The sequence below is a fragment of the Strix aluco genome, chromosome 12 (genome assembly GCF_031877795.1).
Source record: "Strix aluco isolate bStrAlu1 chromosome 12, bStrAlu1.hap1, whole genome shotgun sequence".
Taxonomy (NCBI): domain Eukaryota; kingdom Metazoa; phylum Chordata; class Aves; order Strigiformes; family Strigidae; genus Strix; species Strix aluco.
This window is the reverse complement of record NC_133942.1, coordinates 12,552,765-12,572,423: the sequence shown is the minus strand read 5'-3', so window position 1 is coordinate 12,572,423 and position 19,659 is coordinate 12,552,765. Positions and strand designations below refer to the sequence as shown.

At 52.0% G+C, this 19,659-nt stretch overlaps 1 protein-coding gene across 1 annotated transcript in view; it reads left to right on the top strand.

Moving 5' to 3' along the window:
- Window positions 1-19,659, top strand: part of CORO2B (coronin 2B) — a 45,974-nt gene that overhangs the window by 12,850 nt on the left and 13,465 nt on the right. The window contains exons 3-4 of the mRNA XM_074837594.1: window positions 1,409-1,475; window positions 10,483-10,683. Of these exons, the coding sequence (XP_074693695.1) occupies window positions 1,425-1,475; window positions 10,483-10,683 (252 nt within the window). The 5' untranslated portion in view covers window positions 1,409-1,424. The remainder of the gene's footprint in view (window positions 1-1,408; window positions 1,476-10,482; window positions 10,684-19,659) is intronic.

Genomic DNA, 19,659 nt, shown 5'->3' with positions numbered 1-19,659 from the left:
CAGTGCTGGCAACGGAGCATTTCTGCTGTGGAGGGGCTTGCACGGGTCTGTGTGAGACCCCGGGGCAGGGGATTGGGGCAAGCAGAGCTGTGACCAGCCCCAGCCAGGGAGCCACTGGCAGCAGGAGATGGATGAGGTCCTGCTGCACCGCTGATGTTATCTTGGAGTCGTAACTACTGAACCATCCAAACCATAATAGCTGCATGGAGGCTTAATGGGGAGCTTTATTCTTCATTATCGACATAGTTATGCTGTAATGGGATCTGCAGTTTTGCCTGTCTCATAAGTACCCATAACTGCTTTTTAGTGGTCAATATATAATCCTGAACGACCTCATACAACTATTAACCCCCTTCTTCCCAACCTGGCCCCTGTAACAGTCTTAGACTGGCAGAATTTGGTTTCGGGGCTCCAATCGGCATCGCTGCTGTGCTGCTGCTTGTTGTCAGCCCGATGCGGGTGTGCAGGGCTCCGGCCGATGTCCCTGACGCCTGGGGCTGCTTCACGGGCTGGGAAAGCGTCAACAAGCTGCATCCATCAGCCTGTGCTGGATTTCACACAAACTGCCTTTTTCCAAAGGTCAAGCAAGGGCTTCTTGCAGAGAAGCACAAATTCTAAAATCAAAGCCTGTGCATCATTTTAGAAGTTTTCTCCATGGCAGCAGGTGAAACGGCTTCTCCCCACAGCTCAGTGCAACTCCCCCTTTTTTGCTGCTTGCAAAAAGCCAGTTGCACTGAAAATATCCAGCAAAAAAGTGTTCCCCCTCCTGTGCTTCCCCGAGGAAGGGGGAGGCTGCACGGAGCAGCCCCTCACCTGTCGCAGCCACCGCGGCCCCGCTGCCGTGTCAGGCCATCCCCGTGCAAGGTTTAGGGCCCGATCCTGCCCTGGCTGCGGCAGGCGAGGGGTGGTCGTGCCCATGCCGATATTTTGGGGGCTCTGGGCAAGATCATATCCCACACCTGGATGTATGAATAGATGTTGCTTTACATCCCACCGCTGATCCCAAGGTTTGCGGACAGGACAGGTTAATGAGCATGTTAGCAGTGTATGAGTCAGGTAAATGCTTCCATTTGCTAACGGTCTCAGGAGCAAAAACTGTTTGTGTTGGAATTACTTTGTTCTCTAGAAGAAAGTAGGCGGCGATGTGTAATTACCCTAAACGGGGCTGGCAGTCGCCGGGGAGGAGGAGACAGGGGTCGGTGTGATGGCTGCTGCCAGCAGCTGGGGGGCTCAGCCTCGTGCCCTGCCGCCAGCGATGCCAAAATGACCCGGGAACAGCCCCGTGGGGGTCGGACCCTGCCATGCGTTGCCCAACGCTGTGGCATGGAGAAGCAGGAAGGGGTTGTGTGTTTTATCTCAGCCTCCCGGGATGGTGAATTGAATGTTTTTGCTTTCCCTCTCTGCACAGAGCTCTTGTCGAGTCAATGAGAGACCTCCACAAGTCTAGCGTGCTGGGAAGCAAGCACGGCAGCCTGGTGAGTGTCCCGCGCAGGGCATTTTAATAAGGCTGGGACAGAGAGATGCATAGAAACAGCAGCTGAGCCCCAGTGAGCCAAGAGCCCAACTGGCTGGCTCTGCTCTGAAGGTCCCTTGGCACAAAAGAGAAACCACTTAATTTACACCGGAGACTCGGCAGTTCTTAGCCCGTCTGCTTTTAAGTCAAGCTCGGGCTGCAGACGCGCCCCGGTGCCCCGGCCGAAGCATCAATCCTGCAGCAACACTAAATCTGGACTTTCAGACACGTTTGGTGGCTGAATTACGCCTGCACACTGTGAACATGTGTTGCTCTCTGTGGTGGAATTGTTATTAAAATGAAGAACGGGATGTGCCTAAATGTTAAATCTTACTGAGCCTCGTTAGCATGAAAGCCATTAATGTGAACAAAAGCCGTTTTCAAGGTTGAATTGAGAAGCATCAGAGCATTAGAGTAGTGGAGAGATTAAAATCAGCATTTGTTTGGCTCTAATCTAATGTGCATGGAACAATAAGCATTTGATGACTAATTTTGGCAATGCTGGGTATCTTATCAAAATATAGCTGTTTAATTTCAAGCTTTTCTTTAGGGAGTGGATTCCAGCAGCATAAATCCTACATAAATGCTTTGCTAATGCACCGGGCATGCACTGAGCAGATCCCATCCTCCGTGTCCGGAGGAGTCTGGGCAGGACATGTCTTGGGGTGACACCATCCTGCCGCAGCCCACAAGTGGCTCTGCCAGCTCCTGCTTGGGCATTTTCCCCTCCGAGTGGAAAAAATGTTGGCTTTGCTCAAGCAAAGCGAGCAGGAATGGGCATGGGGCGGGGAGGTGGCTTTGCAGGGGCTCCCCCACCACGTTGGGCTTGCGGGGACGGTGTTTTGCTGTTTGCCAGTGTTGATTTAGGGTATGAGCACAGCCCTGCTCATCCCAGCGCTCCGCCAGCTCAGGTCCCCTGCCCCTGGCTGCTGCAGGGCCTGGGCTCCCCCTCAAGTCCGTGGCCAATATGTATCACATCCTTTGCGAAGGGGTTTAACCCCCCCTCGGCCACGAGGCTCCTAAACCCCCTAGTGCTGATGCTCACTGGGTGTGGAGGAGCATCAGGACCAGAGCAGGACTGTGCCTGTCTCGCGGGGGGCGTTGGGGACCATGGCTCTGTCCTGGAAGGCACATGGCAGTGTGCTCGGGAGTGTGGCATGGCAGCGAGTCTGGTAGTGGCTTTTCCTCTAAAAAGTTTGAGCTATTTTGATGTTTTCTTCCCCGCTCGCTGCACGAGGGAGCTGTCAGGGAGCTGTTGGGCCAGGGTGGGGGGGATTGGGCAGCTCTGTGCTTCCTACAAATGAAGCCATTTCCTTGGTTAAGACCTAAAAGCAGCTCTTGTTTTTGCCCGGTAACACTTCATTGCCTTAATGGCTGATCAATACTTGAAACCTCAAACTCGAGCACCGCTGACCTTTCTGATGGAAAATAACTTCTGCCCAGCGGCTGCCAGGGATGCGCAGGCAATGTGCTGGCTCCGGAGAGAGGGAAAGTAACCCCACGCAAGGGGGGCAGTGAGGGGGTGGGTTTCACTTGTATTTGTTTTTTTTCATACAAAACTCTGCCTTGATTTTAACTGGAAAGCCCCAGATGGGGAACGCTTGCCAGAACCTCTGCCTGCGCCACGAGGGGGCAAGAAAAAAGGGAATAATGTGATTTTGGAAAGGCATTGTCTCCTGGAGTGCCACAAACCCCCTCCTGAAAGCCCCAGATTTTCTAGGCAAACAATCACTGTTGGATTTCCTTTTCCCAACACACTTTTTCATGCAAATATATTTTCTCGCTAGTCAACCATAACCCTGACGCTTAACCATGTGCAGAACAACAAATGGGGGAGTCACGATGAAAGAGCACTGGTTTCCCATTAAAAAACCTCTCTAAGGCCATGGGAGATGCTACGTGTCATCGCAGCAACCCAAAGAGCTGCTGTAGGTGCCACAGCCTCCTTGTCACCCTGGGGGGCACCATGTGAAGGAGAAGGGGCTCCCACTGCGCAGGGGCTGGGGGGGTATTGCCAACCCCCCCAAAACGACTGCTTCATACAGGTGAAAGCAGAAATTCATTTCTCTGTAAAGCTTTCATGTTTGGGGCAGATTAAACGGGGCTATATATAGGAAATACAGATTTTTTAGGGATTACAGTCCACTGTGCTGTGTAACTGCCTATTGCAGCGTTAGGGGCTCTTTGCGCAAGCTCTCCCTCCCGGCTGCTGTTGCCAAGACTCCCGATGCTTGAAAAGATGCATTTAAAAATAAACACATTGAGACAAGAGCTGTGTCCTGCTGCTGCTGGTAGGCAAAGGCTGGAGCTGCCAGCAGATCAGAAAAGCCTCCAGAGAGGGGCTGGGTTTTTGCTTCTTGGTTCCTTTTTTTTCCAGGCGAATGGCAGTGCCGTTCCCAGGGGATGTGGGCAGAGCTGGTCCCCGTGGGGTTTGCGTGGGCTGCCTGGGACACGCGGGTCAGGTCCGCCTGCCCCATGGCATCTGCTCTGCCCGGCTGATGGGGGCCGCGGGGCGGGTACCAGTCCTCCATCCTAGAGAAAAACTCACAAAATAAAAAGTTGTTTGTTTGGTATTTTTTAATGCAATTGCTCCTGAAGCTGCTTTGTGCTGTAAAACCGAATGGCAGCCACTTAAAAGCTTATTTCCCCACCCTGCAAGAAGCAGGAGCTCGCGGGGTGCCCAGGACGGGGCAGCTCTGCCCCCCCCACAGCCGCAGGGTTGCTCGTGGGATGCTCCCTGCGCCGCCTGGGCAGATGCCTCCATTTCTTGCTTGTGGGTCAGCCCTGCACTAGGTGATGCAGTACTGCAGCTCCCAGGATAGATGGGGAAAAAGAGGGAAGTCAGGTCTCTGCAACCTCCGCTCACGGACCGGCCTGTGCTCCTGGGGAGGGAAACGTGCCCATCCCTTCCCTGGTACGGGGCTGCAGCCGCTCCTCAGCATCAGCACCTTAATCCAGGCCTATCGTGCATGGAAAATCTCTTGCTAACGGCCCTATGTGGCACGCTCCTGGCCGCCTTCTACCCATAGCTGCTTTTTCAGTGGGGCAGGGTCAAGTGAGATATTAATGTGGCTCTGTGAAGGTGCCAGGGAGTGCTGCAGGCTTCACCCAGAGTTGCAAACACCGAGCTCCTTGCCTATAATATTGTCCCTGAGGTCCTTCTCCACCTTCAGGTCTGTGTGTTTTCCTCTGGTTTTGAGGAGCAGCACAAAACCCGACGCAATGACACACAGAAACAACCCAGCACTCCTCTGCATTGCCCCTTCAGTGAAGTAGTTTTGCTAACGAGGGCTGTTCCCCCCAGCCTGGGCGCGGATGCCCGGTGGTGGCAGATATCGTTGCTCGGATTATGAAACCTCAATGAGCTGCTTTGTTCTTTTGTTTGGAGAGGAGGAGCGGGATGGCAGTGCTGCCTGGAGCTGCTGCGGGGAGCAGGGGTAGGGGAGGAAGGGGAAAGAGATGCTCTACACAGGCCTGTACCCCTGCTCTGGGCTCCCCAGCTCACCCATTTTTTGCTCAAATTGTTGTAACAAAGGAGATTTCCACCTTCCAGCTTGGGATTTCGGGACACGCTCTTCCCCTCAAGCACTTAAATAAGTAAAACATTGCAATGAGCCTAAAAACGCCGGAGCAGAGCAGAGAATTTCTCTGCTGCTGCTTGTTTCATGAGGTTAATGTTGATGCTGAATGTCGTGATTGGGGATGTGATTTATTTTATTGCCTCACTTCAAAGTGCTTTATAATATTCTCGTTTTTCATGTAAGTTCTGCTCAACCCAGAACAAGGGAGGAATTTTGTAATGAAAGGAAAAACCAGAGTCCAAGAATAATGCAGAACTAGAATGAACCTTGGAAATGGTGGCACATTAGTCCGATTCTGGAGATGGATGGAAATGACTCTAATAAATCAATAATACTTTTTTTAATGCCTCTGAGCCATTGAGAGTGAGGTGATGGAAAAATAAAGATGCCAATTAGCATCAGCAGAATGTAGAGAATTACTCAAAAAGCGAGTTTCATAAAAATTGTATATTGTAGGATTGCAAATGCTTTGGATAATAACTTCCAGAATTGCTGGATATTTCTGCATGCAAACCCCCGTGCAAAGCCCCCGGCTGCTGTCACCGTCCCCCTGGGAGGAAGCGTGAGGCAGTGGGGCCGGCGTGGGACCGCATCTGGGTCGCTTTTTCCAGCCTTTCCTCTCCCACTTTGTCTCGCCCGAGTCGAACTCCTTTGGGGAAGGGGCTGTTTTCCGCCCCGACTGGGAAATGTCAGCACCACCTGCAAAATACTCCGTGCCGGAGGGGTATGCTGAGCTGCATCCCGCCGGTGCCGAAGCATCCCAACATCCACCCTCCTCATCTTCAAAAGCCTTTGCTGGCCTGGCCAGGAAATAGGATGTTTGTCCAGCGCTGAGCTTCAGCGTGGCCCCTCGGAGCCTGGAAACCCCGGGGAGCGAAGGACTCTGCAAAGCAGCACGTGGAGGGAAAATAAATAAGTAAATAACAAAACTGTTTCCCATTTGAAAATATACCTCTACCTTGGATTGCAGAGACTGTGGGATAGGAGATTTTCATCCTCCTGGCTAGAAAATTTAACTTGTTTTCAACAGTTTTTCATCATAAAATGGTGTTTCTTGTGAAACCATGGATTTTGCTGTGATGACTTTCCACACGGTGGCCGTGTTTGCCAGCACAAGGGCGGTGCATCACCTTTGCACATTGGGTTTTCGAAAGACTTTCTTCCTCTTGGCATCCCTAAGGTCCCTTGGTGGCCTTGCGCGTGAGCTTGGGAGCAGCCGGGCACTGGGGAAATTTTTCCGGATCGGGGCTCTGATGTCCCCAGTGGCGTTGCCACAGGCTCAGTGTTGTGGCCACCGTGGGCTGCTGGCGGAAACCAAAGGGCTCCTTCTGCTTCCCCTATCCCCTGGATCCTTGGAAGCCCCAAGAGATATGTCTGTCTGCAGACACTGGCTTCAAAGAGAAGGATTAAGTATATATTGGGGAAAAATAAGTGCAGGAATACATAATAAAGTTAAATGGAAAAATAAAACTGGCATCTGCTTAGAAACTAGATGTTTTCATCAATCCAGAACTGAAATATCACTCACCAGAACATCCAAATGGGATAACGCAATGGGAAACTGCTGATTTTTTTCACAGCCAGAATATCTTTCCAGGTTTTTATTCGTAGGCAAAGCCTCCTGCAGCCCAGTGGGCTCCACGGGGGAAGAGGTCTTGGCAGAACATGGCAGTCTTGGGTGCTGGCAGCACCTCCACGTGCCAAACCCAGCGGTGTAAATGGCTCCGCAGAGCAAGACGCTGCTTCCTCAGGACGTTTTCCAGCCAGGGAGCACCACCACAGCCATCTGCTGAAGGACCAGACACGAAGATGACGTTTTGAAGGTGGACTTTTCCTACCCGCCTACCTCTTGAGCACCTTGCTCCAGCAACAAGACAAAATGCCGGCAGGAGCAGCCTGCTCCGGAGCCAGCCGAAGGGGCAAAGGAGGCTGAGCTTATTATTTTTCAACCAAAATCTCCCACCCATCGGCGTGAAACTCTCCCGTCAGCTGCTTTTCCCCACTCCTCCCGCACCGCAGCACCCTCTCCATCCAAAGGCTGATGCTCGCCGCAGCCGGTGGGGCTGGGACCCCCGTGAGCCCCCCCAAGTCCCCAGCTCTCCCACGTGGTGCAGGGAGATATTTCTGGCACGGGAAAGACTCCGCTGGCTGCCAAACCCAGAAATCTGCAGGAAAGGGCCCGGCCGGGAGCCGCCCGCCGCACAATGCCGGCTCTGGGCAGCTCTGAGCCCCTTGCCAGGGATTTTTCCGGCGTTTCCGGGCTGTCTGCATCCCCGGGGCCGCGGGGTGATGTGACGCTATTTACAGGAAATACTGACTGAGGTTAAAGGAAAGAAACTCTAGATTTCTCCAGCGAAACAGGCACTTGAGCTTATTGCTTCCTCCCGGCGTGGCGGGGACTGTGTGGAGACTTGCCCAGTTTTTGGTGAAAAGAATAATACAAGGAGGGCTGGAAAAAAAAAAAAAAGAGATGCAAAAGTGCTGAGGTCCTGGAAGCAGCATCACCCTTGCGGCTGGGGACCGTGGCGGGTAGGGAGCATCCATAGCACCCGCATGAGGATCCACCTTCAGGGTAAAAACACGTCTCCGGGCTGCTTGGAGCTCGTTTGTGCTGGCGCTTCATTTGGCAGCGACTCGTTAAGATGAATTTCTGGATGCAAAAAATATTGGAAGCCCCTTTTCTGCTACCCCTGTGTGCTGGAGGGGTTTCTGCAGTGGGGGGGTCTGTGGGATTTCTCCTGCGTGGGGATACGCTGAAAAGTTTAGTGGGGGAAGGACTGAGCAAATGGCCCTTTCGGTAGAAATTGGGGCTTTTTTGCAATAGGTCCAGAGCAGAGGCGCAGGGATGGCAGAAAGTTCTGGGATCACGAAGAAAATTGAGAGCTTAAAAGATATCAAAATACATTTTTGTGTTTTTTTAATGTTATAAAAAAATCTAATTTCACTATGAAAACTCATCTGTTCAGACAAAGGAAAATGTAAGATTTAGTGAAACTCTTGAAAGCCACTCCTCAAGCTGCGGTCGGGGTGTTTTTCCTTGCCCTGCCTGGCTCCGACCGCTTGGGTAGGTTTGGCAAAGATTCACAGCGCTTTGTTGGACATGAGTCTGCATTTTTTCAGAGCAGAAGCCTTTCCAGCCAAAAATGTCTCTCCGCTCTTGTTTTGGGTTAAATCCTCAAGTATCTGTGTCCTTTTTCCTTGCGGCCTGCAGATTGCCGACAGCAAATGTGCGGCCCCGGCGCTGCCGTGCATCCTCAGAAGGATGCTCCCTGCATCTGTGCTGCAGGTGGGGTGGAAAATACAGCTGGGATTTGGGGTGTGATGGGTGGATGCAGGGTCAGGGCAGTGCAGCGGAATCGTCACACAGGGCCGAGCAGGTTTCCTGCAGGCAGGGAGGGTGTCAGATGTGGTGAGGAATATCGGCACAGCGGGGGTCTGCTCGCGCGAGGTCCTGGCGACAGGTCCCCTGACATCAGGCCTGCAAGGCACAGCGCAGGATGTTACCCTCTGCTTCTCCTCACTCTGCCTTTTGCCTCAAAGCCCTGAGTTAAGCTGATGAGCTTGTTCGTACGAGTTAGAGATGGAAACACCACTGTTTCCAGCCTTAAAGCCTTCCACTTTTCCATTTGGGAGACGCTGATCAAGCACACTGTGCTCCCAACTGTGTGCCCGAGGCGTTGAGTTTGGGGAAAAGCAGGGACTGGGGTTTATTTAGGATTAGAGCAACCACCAGAGCATTTCTGTGGTGTTGCCTCTTGCCGAGGGATGCTCTCAGCGAATGACCCAGTACACGCTTACACACTTTTGTGAATAAATGCGTAACTGAAGACGGCGAATGGCTATGAGTCCTCAGGCGTGCAATTATGGTGTGTTTGGATAGAGCTGAGTACTTACGTTGCTCTAAAGTGTCTTAAACACTCACCCAAAGTGCCTTAAATCTTTATAGATTTCATTGTGAACACTTGTGCTACCGTAAGGACTGTTCAAAAGAAGACCGAAATGAAAAAAGCAGTCTTGGGGTTTTTTTACTTAGAAAAAGCAAAGTGGGGAGGACAAGCGAAAGTGCACTCATTGCTGTGCATGCAGCTGCAGCGCTTGGGCTCTGGGGAAGCAGGATGAGACAGTGGGTCCTCGGGATCCCTGGTGCACTGGGATGAGCTGGGGGGTCCCTGGGAGCTTCCCAGCACCGCAGCGATGGCAGCCGGCCTGCAGCACGCGTAGGGACCTGGGACAAGTCAGAGAGGGACCTGGGGGTGTTGATTGCCAAGCGGCTGAACAGGAGCCAGCAGTGTGCCCAGGTGGCCAAGAAGGCCAATGGTATCCTGGCTTGTATCAGCAATAGCGTGGCCAGCAGGGACAGGGAAGGGATCTTACCCCTGTGCTCGGCACTGGTGAGGCCGCACCTTGATTACTGCGTCCAGTTTTGGGCCCCTCACTACAAAAAGGACATTGAATGACTCGAGTGTGTCCAGAGAAGGGCAACGAAGCTGGTGCAGGGTCTGGAGCACAGGTCTGATGGGGAGCGGCTGAGGGAACTGGGGGGGTTTAGTCTGGAGAAGAGGAGGCTGAGGGGAGACCTCATGGCCCTCTACAACTCCCTGAAAGGAGGGTGCAGAGAGGGGGGATGAGTCTCTTGAACCAAGGAACAAGCGATAGGACAAGAGGGAATGGCCTCAAGCTGCGCCAGGGCAGGGTCAGACTGGCTCTTAGGAAGTATTTCTTTCCAGAAGGGGGTGTTGGGCGTTGGAATGGGCTGCCCAGGGCAGGGGTGGAGTCCCCATCCCTGGAGGGGTTTAAGAGTCGGGTTGACCCAGCGCTGAGGGATCTGGTGGAGTTGAGAATGGTCAGAGTGAGGTTAATGGTTGGACTGGATGATCTTCAAGGGCTTTTCCAACCCAGATGATTCTGTGATTCTGTGGGACACCTGTGTGAAATAAGCTGAGACAGCGGAACGCAGAGTGTACCAGCTCTCCCGATGCTCGCTCCCTGGCTAAGTGCTCTTGTTCTGCCCTGATGCAGCTTACGTGTGGTCCAGGCCAATCCATTTCCAAGTCATTGCATTAAAAGCCTTAATTCATTTGTCATATGCACATGAAGTAGTAGTGCTGTGTGTTCTAGATAAGCGGTTCATGCTGGAAAGGAGATCAGCTTAAATTTTGCAACAGTAGAGAGCCTTTTAATGCCTTTTGTGAGTTGTACCTTGTGCCAGGGGGACATATTACATTTTTTTGGGGGTGTTACATCCGCAGATCTGGGCTGCCCTAATACTGCTGCACCTCGTCAGGCAAAATCCCTCTTGCAGCAGGGGTTGGGAACTGGAAAGCAACTGGGCAAGAGCCTGGTTTGGGGTATTTTCAGAAGGCTAAGCCCTCTGCATTTGCCCTGCAGATGTCATGGCGCCCGCAGTACCGCAGCTCCAAGTTTCGGAATGTCTACGGGAAGGTGGCGAGCCGGGAGCACTGCTTCGACGGCATCCCCATCACCAAGAACGTCCATGACAACCACTTCTGCGCCGTCAACGCCCGCTTCCTCGCCATCGTGACGGAGAGCGCTGGCGGGGGCTCCTTCCTTGTCATCCCCCTTGAGCAGGTAAGAGGTTTGACCTCGACGGAGGCGACTCCGATCCGGAGCTGGTCCCTGAATGTGTGTCCCTAAGCAGATCCACCTGAGAATCCCTGCCTCTGTGTGTCGGGGCCTCTGCTGTCCTTTACTGGGGTTTTCTTCTACGGGGAAGGGAGGATTTAGAACTGCTTTACTGAATTGGTTTTTTTCTTTAGGAAGAAAATGAAACATTGGTTAAAAGCGTTTTTGGCATCTCTCAGCGAGCATGTGCTGGCAGGGCGGGCACAGGGCACATCCCCACCCTGCCCCTTCACAGTGGCAGAAGCCACTTGGGTCTGTTACCCAGTATTTCACCAACACAGCTCCCAGGAAGCAGGGGAGTCCCCGGGAAGCCCCTCATCCTGCCAAGCAGGTCCTTGCCCTTGATTTTCAGCTTGTCCATATAATCTCAGCCCTCAAATTCGATGCCCTGGGCAGCCTGAGGGGCAGAGCACGGCTGCGCACCCAGTTTTCCTGCTGCAAAACCCCAGGGGCTTTTACTTTGTGCACTGCAGCAGATGCCACCTTGCACAAGATTTTTTTTGAAGGATCCCTCACCAAACGGTCGCCCCCCACGAGCAGCCCTGGAGCTCTGTGCTGAGCTTCGCTTTGCAGCTGGACCCGTCTAAACCACTTTGCATGGGAGAAGCGGCACGGACGCCTCTGCACTGTCAATCCTGTTCGCAGCACGCATGCTTTCTCCCCACCGCGCTGGGATTTTGCTTCCCCAGCTAAGAGTTGCCACAGCTCCTTGCGTGCTCATGCGATTTTAAACTCCCGTAAATTCAGCTGATGCTGCAGCAGCCGCCCCGTGGGACCCCAAGGTGTGCAGCGTGGCTCCTGGCTGAGCACTTGTCCCCGTGACAGATGCAGAACTGCATCTCTCAGAGGAAAAGCCGGGCAGCAGCGACCTTGAACATGAAATAAATATTGCCTTTGCTTTCTTTGCTTTGCCCCCCAAACTTGAGCACAGGGCAGTGCCGCGAGGTACCATGGTTGCACCGATGCTGGAGCTCCAGCTCCAAGCTGGCACCTGCCTCTCATCCCTAAGCATCCTGCTCTCGCCCCACAGCTCTTGGGCTGCAGGATGGGGGACACGGGGGCTCCCAGTCACTTATTTTTGGGAGCATTTTTGACACTGAAGGAGCTGCACTCACTCCCTTTAAGGATGCACCTACCCCTTGTAACTCAAAGACACATCGCGTAGGAAGACATGTATGGGGAGAAGGTGGGTGTCCCTCGGGCTCCTGGACAGCAAAGTCCCAGTGCCAAACCTGCCGGGATTTCCAGCCGGGAGGAGAAGGTGGCAGAGCCGGCGGCAATGGGATGGAGGAGCACTCCCCTCCAAGCCCCCCCCGCACCCTGTCTCCCCACACCCTGGCATTCCTCTTAGACGCTTTCCCCATGTAACGTTCACATCTCTTCTGAACTTCTCTTTAATTTCTGGAGTAGAATCAGCTACAGATGGAAGAAATTATAATCAGCGTTTTAATTGCAGCGCACAGCTTGACTCTTATTAATATTCGAAAAACCAGGAGCTTTGTCTGAGCACTTGGAGCGCTCCAGCCCCTCCCCACGCCACCGATCCCGAGCTGGGAGGATGCCCATCCACACACCACTTGCTCGTGGCCCTCAGTCCTGAGCTAATAACCCTGTATTGCCAGTAAATTACCTTTTTTTTTCTGTCAAATGTAGCCTGGCCCCAGTGGGATAAGAGCAGAGGGAGTGCGATGGTGTTTGCAACCTGTTCTGTGTGGAAATCCTGGCAATGCTGCACCCAATAAATCCCAGCCGAATCAGACCTGGGCCCTCCGTGTCAAGTGGCCTTTGTACAGTCTAATAATTTCATTATTTTTTTAAAAATAGGGACTGATTAGCTCATTAAGAGTAAACTAATTTTCTTTGGAAATCAGCAGCCGTCTAATTAATTGGCATCCATATTTAGCCGAACATAATTAAGGTAACCTAGATACTGCAGATCTACTCAGGATTTGATTTGCTGCCATCTTTTTTTTTTCCTCTTCTTTTTTTTTATATTTCTGCCCTCTGTTCTGCTCAGAAATGTTCACGAGAAACCCCTCTGCTTTATGCTTCAAGTGACAATGCATTTGCATACCCTGGGCCATATGTTCCTCTGCCTGCACATCAGAAATGCGGGTTCCTCGCGCGCTTACGCAGCGATTGAGCGCGTGTGTAACCACTTCTGCAGGGCTGCGTAGGTTGGAAAGACGGAGCACGGCTGCATTTTGTTCCCCCATCCTTACCGAGCCCGTCCCCGCACCCCGCTCTGCAGCAGAGCTGGGGCAGGATCCCAAATTCTGGAGCCTCGGCCACTGGGAACCAGCCTCTCCCCAGCACTGCAAAGGTTTTGTGCTATAAATACCCCTGGGAGGTGGGCGAAGGAGAGCTTGTGCGCGGATGCTTGGGCTGAGGCTCGAGAAAACGGTGATTTGCTCCCCAAACTGTAGCGACCGAAGGATTTGGTCCCATCTGCAGCTGAAGGGGAGATGAGACCGCGTCAAAAATCTTTATTTTGAGTCAACAATAACCCAGCCTGGGTTGAGCTCTGTTACCACGAGCAAAACCCAGTCTTGCTCAGACGGTGCAATTCTACAGGAAAGCAGCTCGGTGTGATTCCATCCTCGTTTGTGGTCCAGTGTGGACTGTGTGTCTGCTCCAACCGCTCTGGACACGCTGCCAGCACCGGCCATCCCCCCCCGAGCCATCCCCATGCTCTCCACCTTGTGAAGGGATGTGTGGACAGAGAGGGGCTGGGCCAGAAGGACCCCTAGAATTATAGGAAAGCCAGGATTTGGGCTCCCTTTTTTAAAAAAATCTGTGCAAAATTCCCAGAAACATCAGGAATGGTGTGGCTGCCTTTTTTTAGCAGAGAATGTGCTTATGGGGAGAATCTGAAATTGGACATTTTACAACCCAAACAGCAGCGTTTTCCCCAGTTTTCCCCACATAAACGCTAAAATCTAGAGTTTCCATCAACATCATCCACAGCACAAAGTCACCCATGGAGGAGCCTTCGCCTCTTCTGGGCTTTCAAATGCTCCAGGGTGCATTTTGTGGCATTTCCAGGTTTTTAACGGTAGCCATGAAGCATTTCTGTTCCTCTGAAATGAAAACTGTGGCTCTCACATCCCTGCATGACCCCAGAGCTGTGATGGGGCTGAGCAGCCCCAGGAGAACCTGCTCTCCCCCTCCCTGGGGAGACCGTTGTGCCCAGCTTTGGTCTGTTTAGTCTCCAAAATGCTTTAGCCTTACCCAAACGCGTGGGGAGCCCCTGAGCGCACCGGCCAGGGAGGGGACAAAATATGTAGTGCTTTTTGATGACGCTGTGCTTGTAGCCCTTGAAATTCCAGAGCTGGGACAGCTTTTGGCAGCAGTTATTAAATCAGAAAATAAACTGGTGTGTTTGTGCTGCAACTCACCTGTAACAGTATACACCAGGGAAGCTCGTCTGCTTTGCTGGCTCTGGGCTGGCCGAAACAGCTGGGAAAAAACAAGCTGCAGCAGCGTGTGGATCTATCTCAGCTGTGCCTGATTTAATTAACTTTATATAAACAGGGTTGTGGGGGTGGTGGGATGCTGTGGGGGTCCCTTAGGGCAGTGGTTGCAGGGGTGTCTGGCATTGCTTGCACAGCAGCAGGAGGATTTTTGTTTCTAGAGGGGATGAAGAGAACTTGTTTTCCCCAGCCAGACAATGTTATCTGTGTGCCTGAAGGAAGCAGTGAGCAGGAAGGGGGAGTCTGTTTACATGGAGGAAGCTGAAGTCCGGAGCTGTTGCTTGTGTAGCTGAGGCTGGTTGTGTGTGCGCCGTGTCCCTGTGGCACACTGGTGCCCATCACCGTAGCCATGGGGGCCTGTATGGTCCTGCTTGGAGCTGGGGCACCCCATGGAGGTGACAGACCCATTGCTAATCCCCATGGGGGACCCAAATCTCCACACCAGCTGTGGTGGGACGGAGGGATGGGGACAGCAGTTGGGCAAAGCCTGAGCTGTGCTGCTGGGAACTGCTGTCATGGGCTGTTTGTCCCTTCGTTACCCTGTACAAAGGGAGGTGACAGAGGAGCAGCCCCTGTGTCATGAGGAGCAGTGCCACCGCCCCTTGTCCCTGGGGGATTGGTGGCAGGAATGTGGGTGCCCCCCAGCCAGCTGGTGAGCGGGAGGAGTGGACTGTGTGCCCCAGGCAGCCTGCCCTGGCTCTGCAGTGGCTTGGCTTAACTCAAGGTCCTGGTGGCATCTGCTCTGCCTGTGTGCTCATGGCATCGCCCAAGGGACCCCCCTACATGTCCCCCTCTGCGGGGACACCTGCTTGCCCTGGCTGGGCAGAGAACGGGCAAGCTCATCACACAGCTGCTTTCCTTGCTTCTCAGAGCTACTGTGTTTCAATGTACCAGGAGGTTTTCTGCAGGAAAAAATACAGACTTTTCTCCATTTTTCTGTGGTATGAACCAATTTTCATGTCTTTAGAGATTTTCTACCTTTAAACTCAGGACACAGGACTTGTGTCTGTATTTTTTGTTTTCTGTGAATTTTTCTCTATCTGATTTTAGTCTGCAGGAGACATTTCCTTTAATTTATTGACCGTAAAAAAAAAAAAAAAAAAAAGACCTGAGGCTTACAAAAATGTTGATACATCAGCATTGCTGCTCCACATTGGAGCACAATCTGGTGTCCCTGCATTTATCAAGGAGATAAGGAGGGAGAGCAGCTGGGGGAAGCCCAGACCTGGGATCTGGCTGCTTTTAAGCACCTGGATCAGTCAAAAAGTGTCAATGTACAATTTTAATGCTGCTCTGAGAGCTGGTGGTGGATCAGAGGAGGAAACAGGGTTTGAAAATGTGAGTCCTTGGGCCGGTGGAAGGTTGGAAGGGGAAATACGGGTTTTTGCCTCCCTTAATGCGGCTGCATTTGCAGCAAAGCCTGAGGTCGAGCCTGGGGAAGTGAGAGCTCGGCTTTGCCTGGGCCATCGCAGTGCAGCCCTGCCTGCAATTGCCTGCCCCCTCTGCCGGTTAAAACAGAGAGAAACCCTGTCCTCTCTGGGGAAAAGTGGCTTTTTGTTACCAATAAACATGGATTTATTTTTAGTGTCCGTAATCCCATTTAACAGGGACATTATATGGGCTTTTGTCTTTTTAATTAACAAGCTTGAGCCTGGCTACTGTTTTTATGGTGCAGATAAATACTTCTGCAGCAAGGCTTTGGGGTTTTAAACTCTGCAAATTGTTTGTCAGAAGCTGCTGTGTGCGTGACTTTATTGGTTTTGTGGCTCTGTGGGTCCAGCGTGGCTGGAGAAGCTCATCTGATAGTTACCCCAAGCACAGGCAGAGTGGGGGGCTGTCTGCCTGGGCAGGAGATGGGATGCTTAGAGCCCACAACAGTATTTATATTTAATTTAACAATATTTCTATCCCCACAAGAGGAATAACTGATATTTAAACCTTTATCCTGGCAAAAATGGCATTAAGCAACACTGATTTCTTTTGCTGCCTTAGGACTTGCATGGTTTAGTTGTATAACAAAGAGTAATGAAGTCGTCTATAAAATGATGTAAGTATTTATGGTAAGTAACCTGGTAAATCTGGGAGTGTTTATCCCAAAGTACCCCTGAACAAGGGGTTTGCCAGAGGCAGCGATAGCATTATTGCTCCTGGGGAAACTGAGGCACGGAGATTCATGGTGTTTGCTCAAGGAGGCCGAGGCAGAGCTGCCGTCCAGCTGTGCGGGGGAGAGGCTGGCCAGGAGTGCTTGCTGAGCAGAGGATGGGCGCTGAAGCCTGCTCGGATCGCAGCTTTTCCTGCCCTTCCCTCCTCCCACCCTGTGGCGAGGCTGGCAGAAAGGTGCCCGTGGACCCGTGGGGGTGGGAGACGCACAGGCAATAAAATCCACAGGGCTAAGCAAAAAATCCTGCCTGGCTCTGCACACTCCTGCGAATTTCCACGCTTGTTTTAGCAGCGCTGGAGGGTGCACAGAGCATGTCTCCATCTCCTTCCCCTCGCCATTTGTATTTCCCAGGTGTTACAGGCTGGGAAAAGGGGTGGCAGTTTCTCACTCCTGGTGTTATTTTCCTGGAGGTGCACATCTGGCTAAACAGCTTCTTCACTCAAGGTGCCAGAACAGGGGCTGGGCTTCTAGAATCTGTTTACTAGAAAGCTGGCGCTCGGTTTAGTGTTTTGCTTCTCTCATTCACAAGAGCAGTCAGGAAGCTTGGCAGCATGTCCACGACAGCCAGGTTACTCTCTGCAGGACCCAGGAGCACGTTCAGACATTTCCAGTGCCTGGAATTGATGTTTCAATCAACAGTATTGTTGACTGCATGCATGTTTTGGTTTGTTTGGGTTTTTTTCTGATGAATTTATATTACTGAGAATCCCCAGACCAGCTTCCAGCCAGGCTATTTGTGTGCCCTGTCCCTCCCCGGGCGATGATCCTGCTGGGAACACATGTGGTTGCCCAGTCTCCTCAGCCTTGGCTAGCTCTGGCCAAACTGGGGCTGTGAAATCGCTCCCGTCCAGTGGTTTGCGGTCGCTGGAGGCTGGATGAGTGACCTGGCAGAAGGGAGGCTGCTAGGCAAGAGCAGAAAAGGTGGAGAAAGGCTTGAGGCATCTTTGTCCAGTTGTTGGAGAGAAACCTTTCCAACAGCAGCATCCTTCCACCTGCACATGGGAATTTCCTTGGGGAATTATTTGTGCAACGGCAGCGAGTGCCCAGTAACTACCTCCAGGTAACTCATCCCCGCATGTTCAAGCTCTCGCTGGGGTTGCAGATGTGATGCCTGGCTCTGCCTGGAGCCTCCTTTTGCCTCCCCCTTCCCGTGGGCTCTCGGCAGCGCGTCGTGGCGCGAGTTGTCTGGGGCCCTGCCAAGGGTTCGTCCAATTTCTTTCTCCCTCTCTTGTGCTGGTTCTGTTTGACTTGGTTCCTAATGAGGATCAGTTAACCTGCAGCGACCTTCCCTTGTACATCAATCAGCCGGGGAGCTGCCCCGGGTCAGGGAAATCTGTGTAATTTCCTCCTCTTTGGTTCTTGAGTAGGAGAGCCCTTCTTTAAAAAAACAGCAGTAAATGTATTTACTCTTAATCTCAGCCACTGGAGACTTGTGTGTACTCAAGGATTTCCTGGGAAACCCTGTAAATCCCCTAAGCCTCAGGCAGTGTTTCCCTGAGCCCCCTCTAAGAGCTAATTAGGGATCAGGGAGCATCTGCGGGAAGCTGCTGGGTGGGGACGGGTGGCCTGGCCAGTCCCCAGGCTGGGAGTGGGTGATCTTTCCTCGGGGAGGCTTCTCCCCCAGGGACAGGCGCTGGTATTGATGCTGCTATTATTTCTGTAAAGTTTTCCTTGCATGGCTGATTTGAGGGTTGAGTTGAATAAAGGTTCTCACCACACTTCATAGGGAACAGGAGGATTTGGAAACGTTCTGGGTTTGTATTTCCCAGGAACCTGGTAAGAAGCAGATTTTATGAAATACATCTATTAAAATGATTTAATCCGGGCTTCGTGCTGGTTGGTTGTAAAGTAAATGTGGAGCCCTGCCATCATGAGACAGAAGCTCGTGCTGCTTGGAGGGTGTGGGGTGATAACGCTTCCCATCGCTTGACTCTGACGATGGTTCAGAGGTGGACGCTGGTATCGGAATTACTCGTGAGCTCACACTGCTCACAGCAACACTTCGATGACTTAGAGTGCTTAAAAGTATTGCTTTTAAGAATAAAGAGGCATTGCTCCTCCGGGTGATGATGTTCCCCTTCTCAGGGCAGTTTGACCTCCTGGGGCTGTGTGTCCATCCCGCCTGGGCTCTGCCCTCGCTGCTGCTCCAGCCATTCCCAGGTGAAGGCTTCCTCCTCAGTCACTGAGCCACAAAATACCTGAATTCAACCAGCTTAAATTCATTGTCCTTTCCTCCCTTTCTCCCCCAGCAAGAATACAAATAACTGGCTCCTTTTCAAGTGCCCCTAATTGCTCCAGCAAAGGGAGGGCTTTGAGGGGCTGAAGTTGCTGGAAGGTTTGCTCCTTCCAGCACATGTCTTGGAAAATATCAGAGCTGCTGGAGCTCAGAGAGCCACTGCCCGACATGCTCTCACTGAAGGGACAGTATCTGGGTCACCGAGTTTCCCTTGGCCAGGCGTCAGGGATCCAGCGATTAGGGTTCACCGTGGCTTAATACACAGCTGCTGGTGAGGTCCCTCTAAGAATGGCTAAATGGGAAGCTATGGCATGAATCCCTGGGTTTTAATTTATTTTTTGCTTTTTATTTCCTTTATTTGGCTCATCACCTTTCAGCTGCCCCAGGCACAGGCACAACCTGCCCCTGCTCTCACACACGGGCTGTCCCTTGCTGCAGGCACCATGGCAGCTCCTGTGTGCTGGCTGCGTTCGACTAATTTTAGTCAAAACTCTTGATTTCTTGGGCAGAAACTATCCCTAGTAACCAAACTCTGGTTTGTCCTCTTGAAAGCCTAATGAATTTTGACAAAAACCATCAAATCTACTTTGCAGAGGAAACCACTTGGCTGGTTGCTCAAAATTAAAGTGATTGCATATTAACTTGTGCTGTTAAAAGGTCTGTCCACCTGGAATTTAACAGCTGCTGCATGAATTTCTACTCTAGACAGTGTTAATAATGTCATGCTAATGCAAATATGAAAATAGGGGGAAAGCTAGATAATCTGAGCTGTTTGGGTAAGCAGTGTCTGCTAGCGTACTTAATATAATAACCCATAAAGCTGTGCTTTGCATCCCATTAATTCACAGGAGGGTTGCTGCGCGGTGCTGGGAGCCAGAGCTTCGTGCTCTAACGAAGCACCGACATTGCTGCATTACCCTCCACCTTCTGTGTCTCACCTTGGGCTTTTTCCTTCCCAAATCTTGTCTGCTTGTCCCAGGGACTGCATCCCTGCAGCTCACGCTTTGCTCTCTGTGATGCTCATGTGCAGGAGAAGACCCAAAGCACCTCAT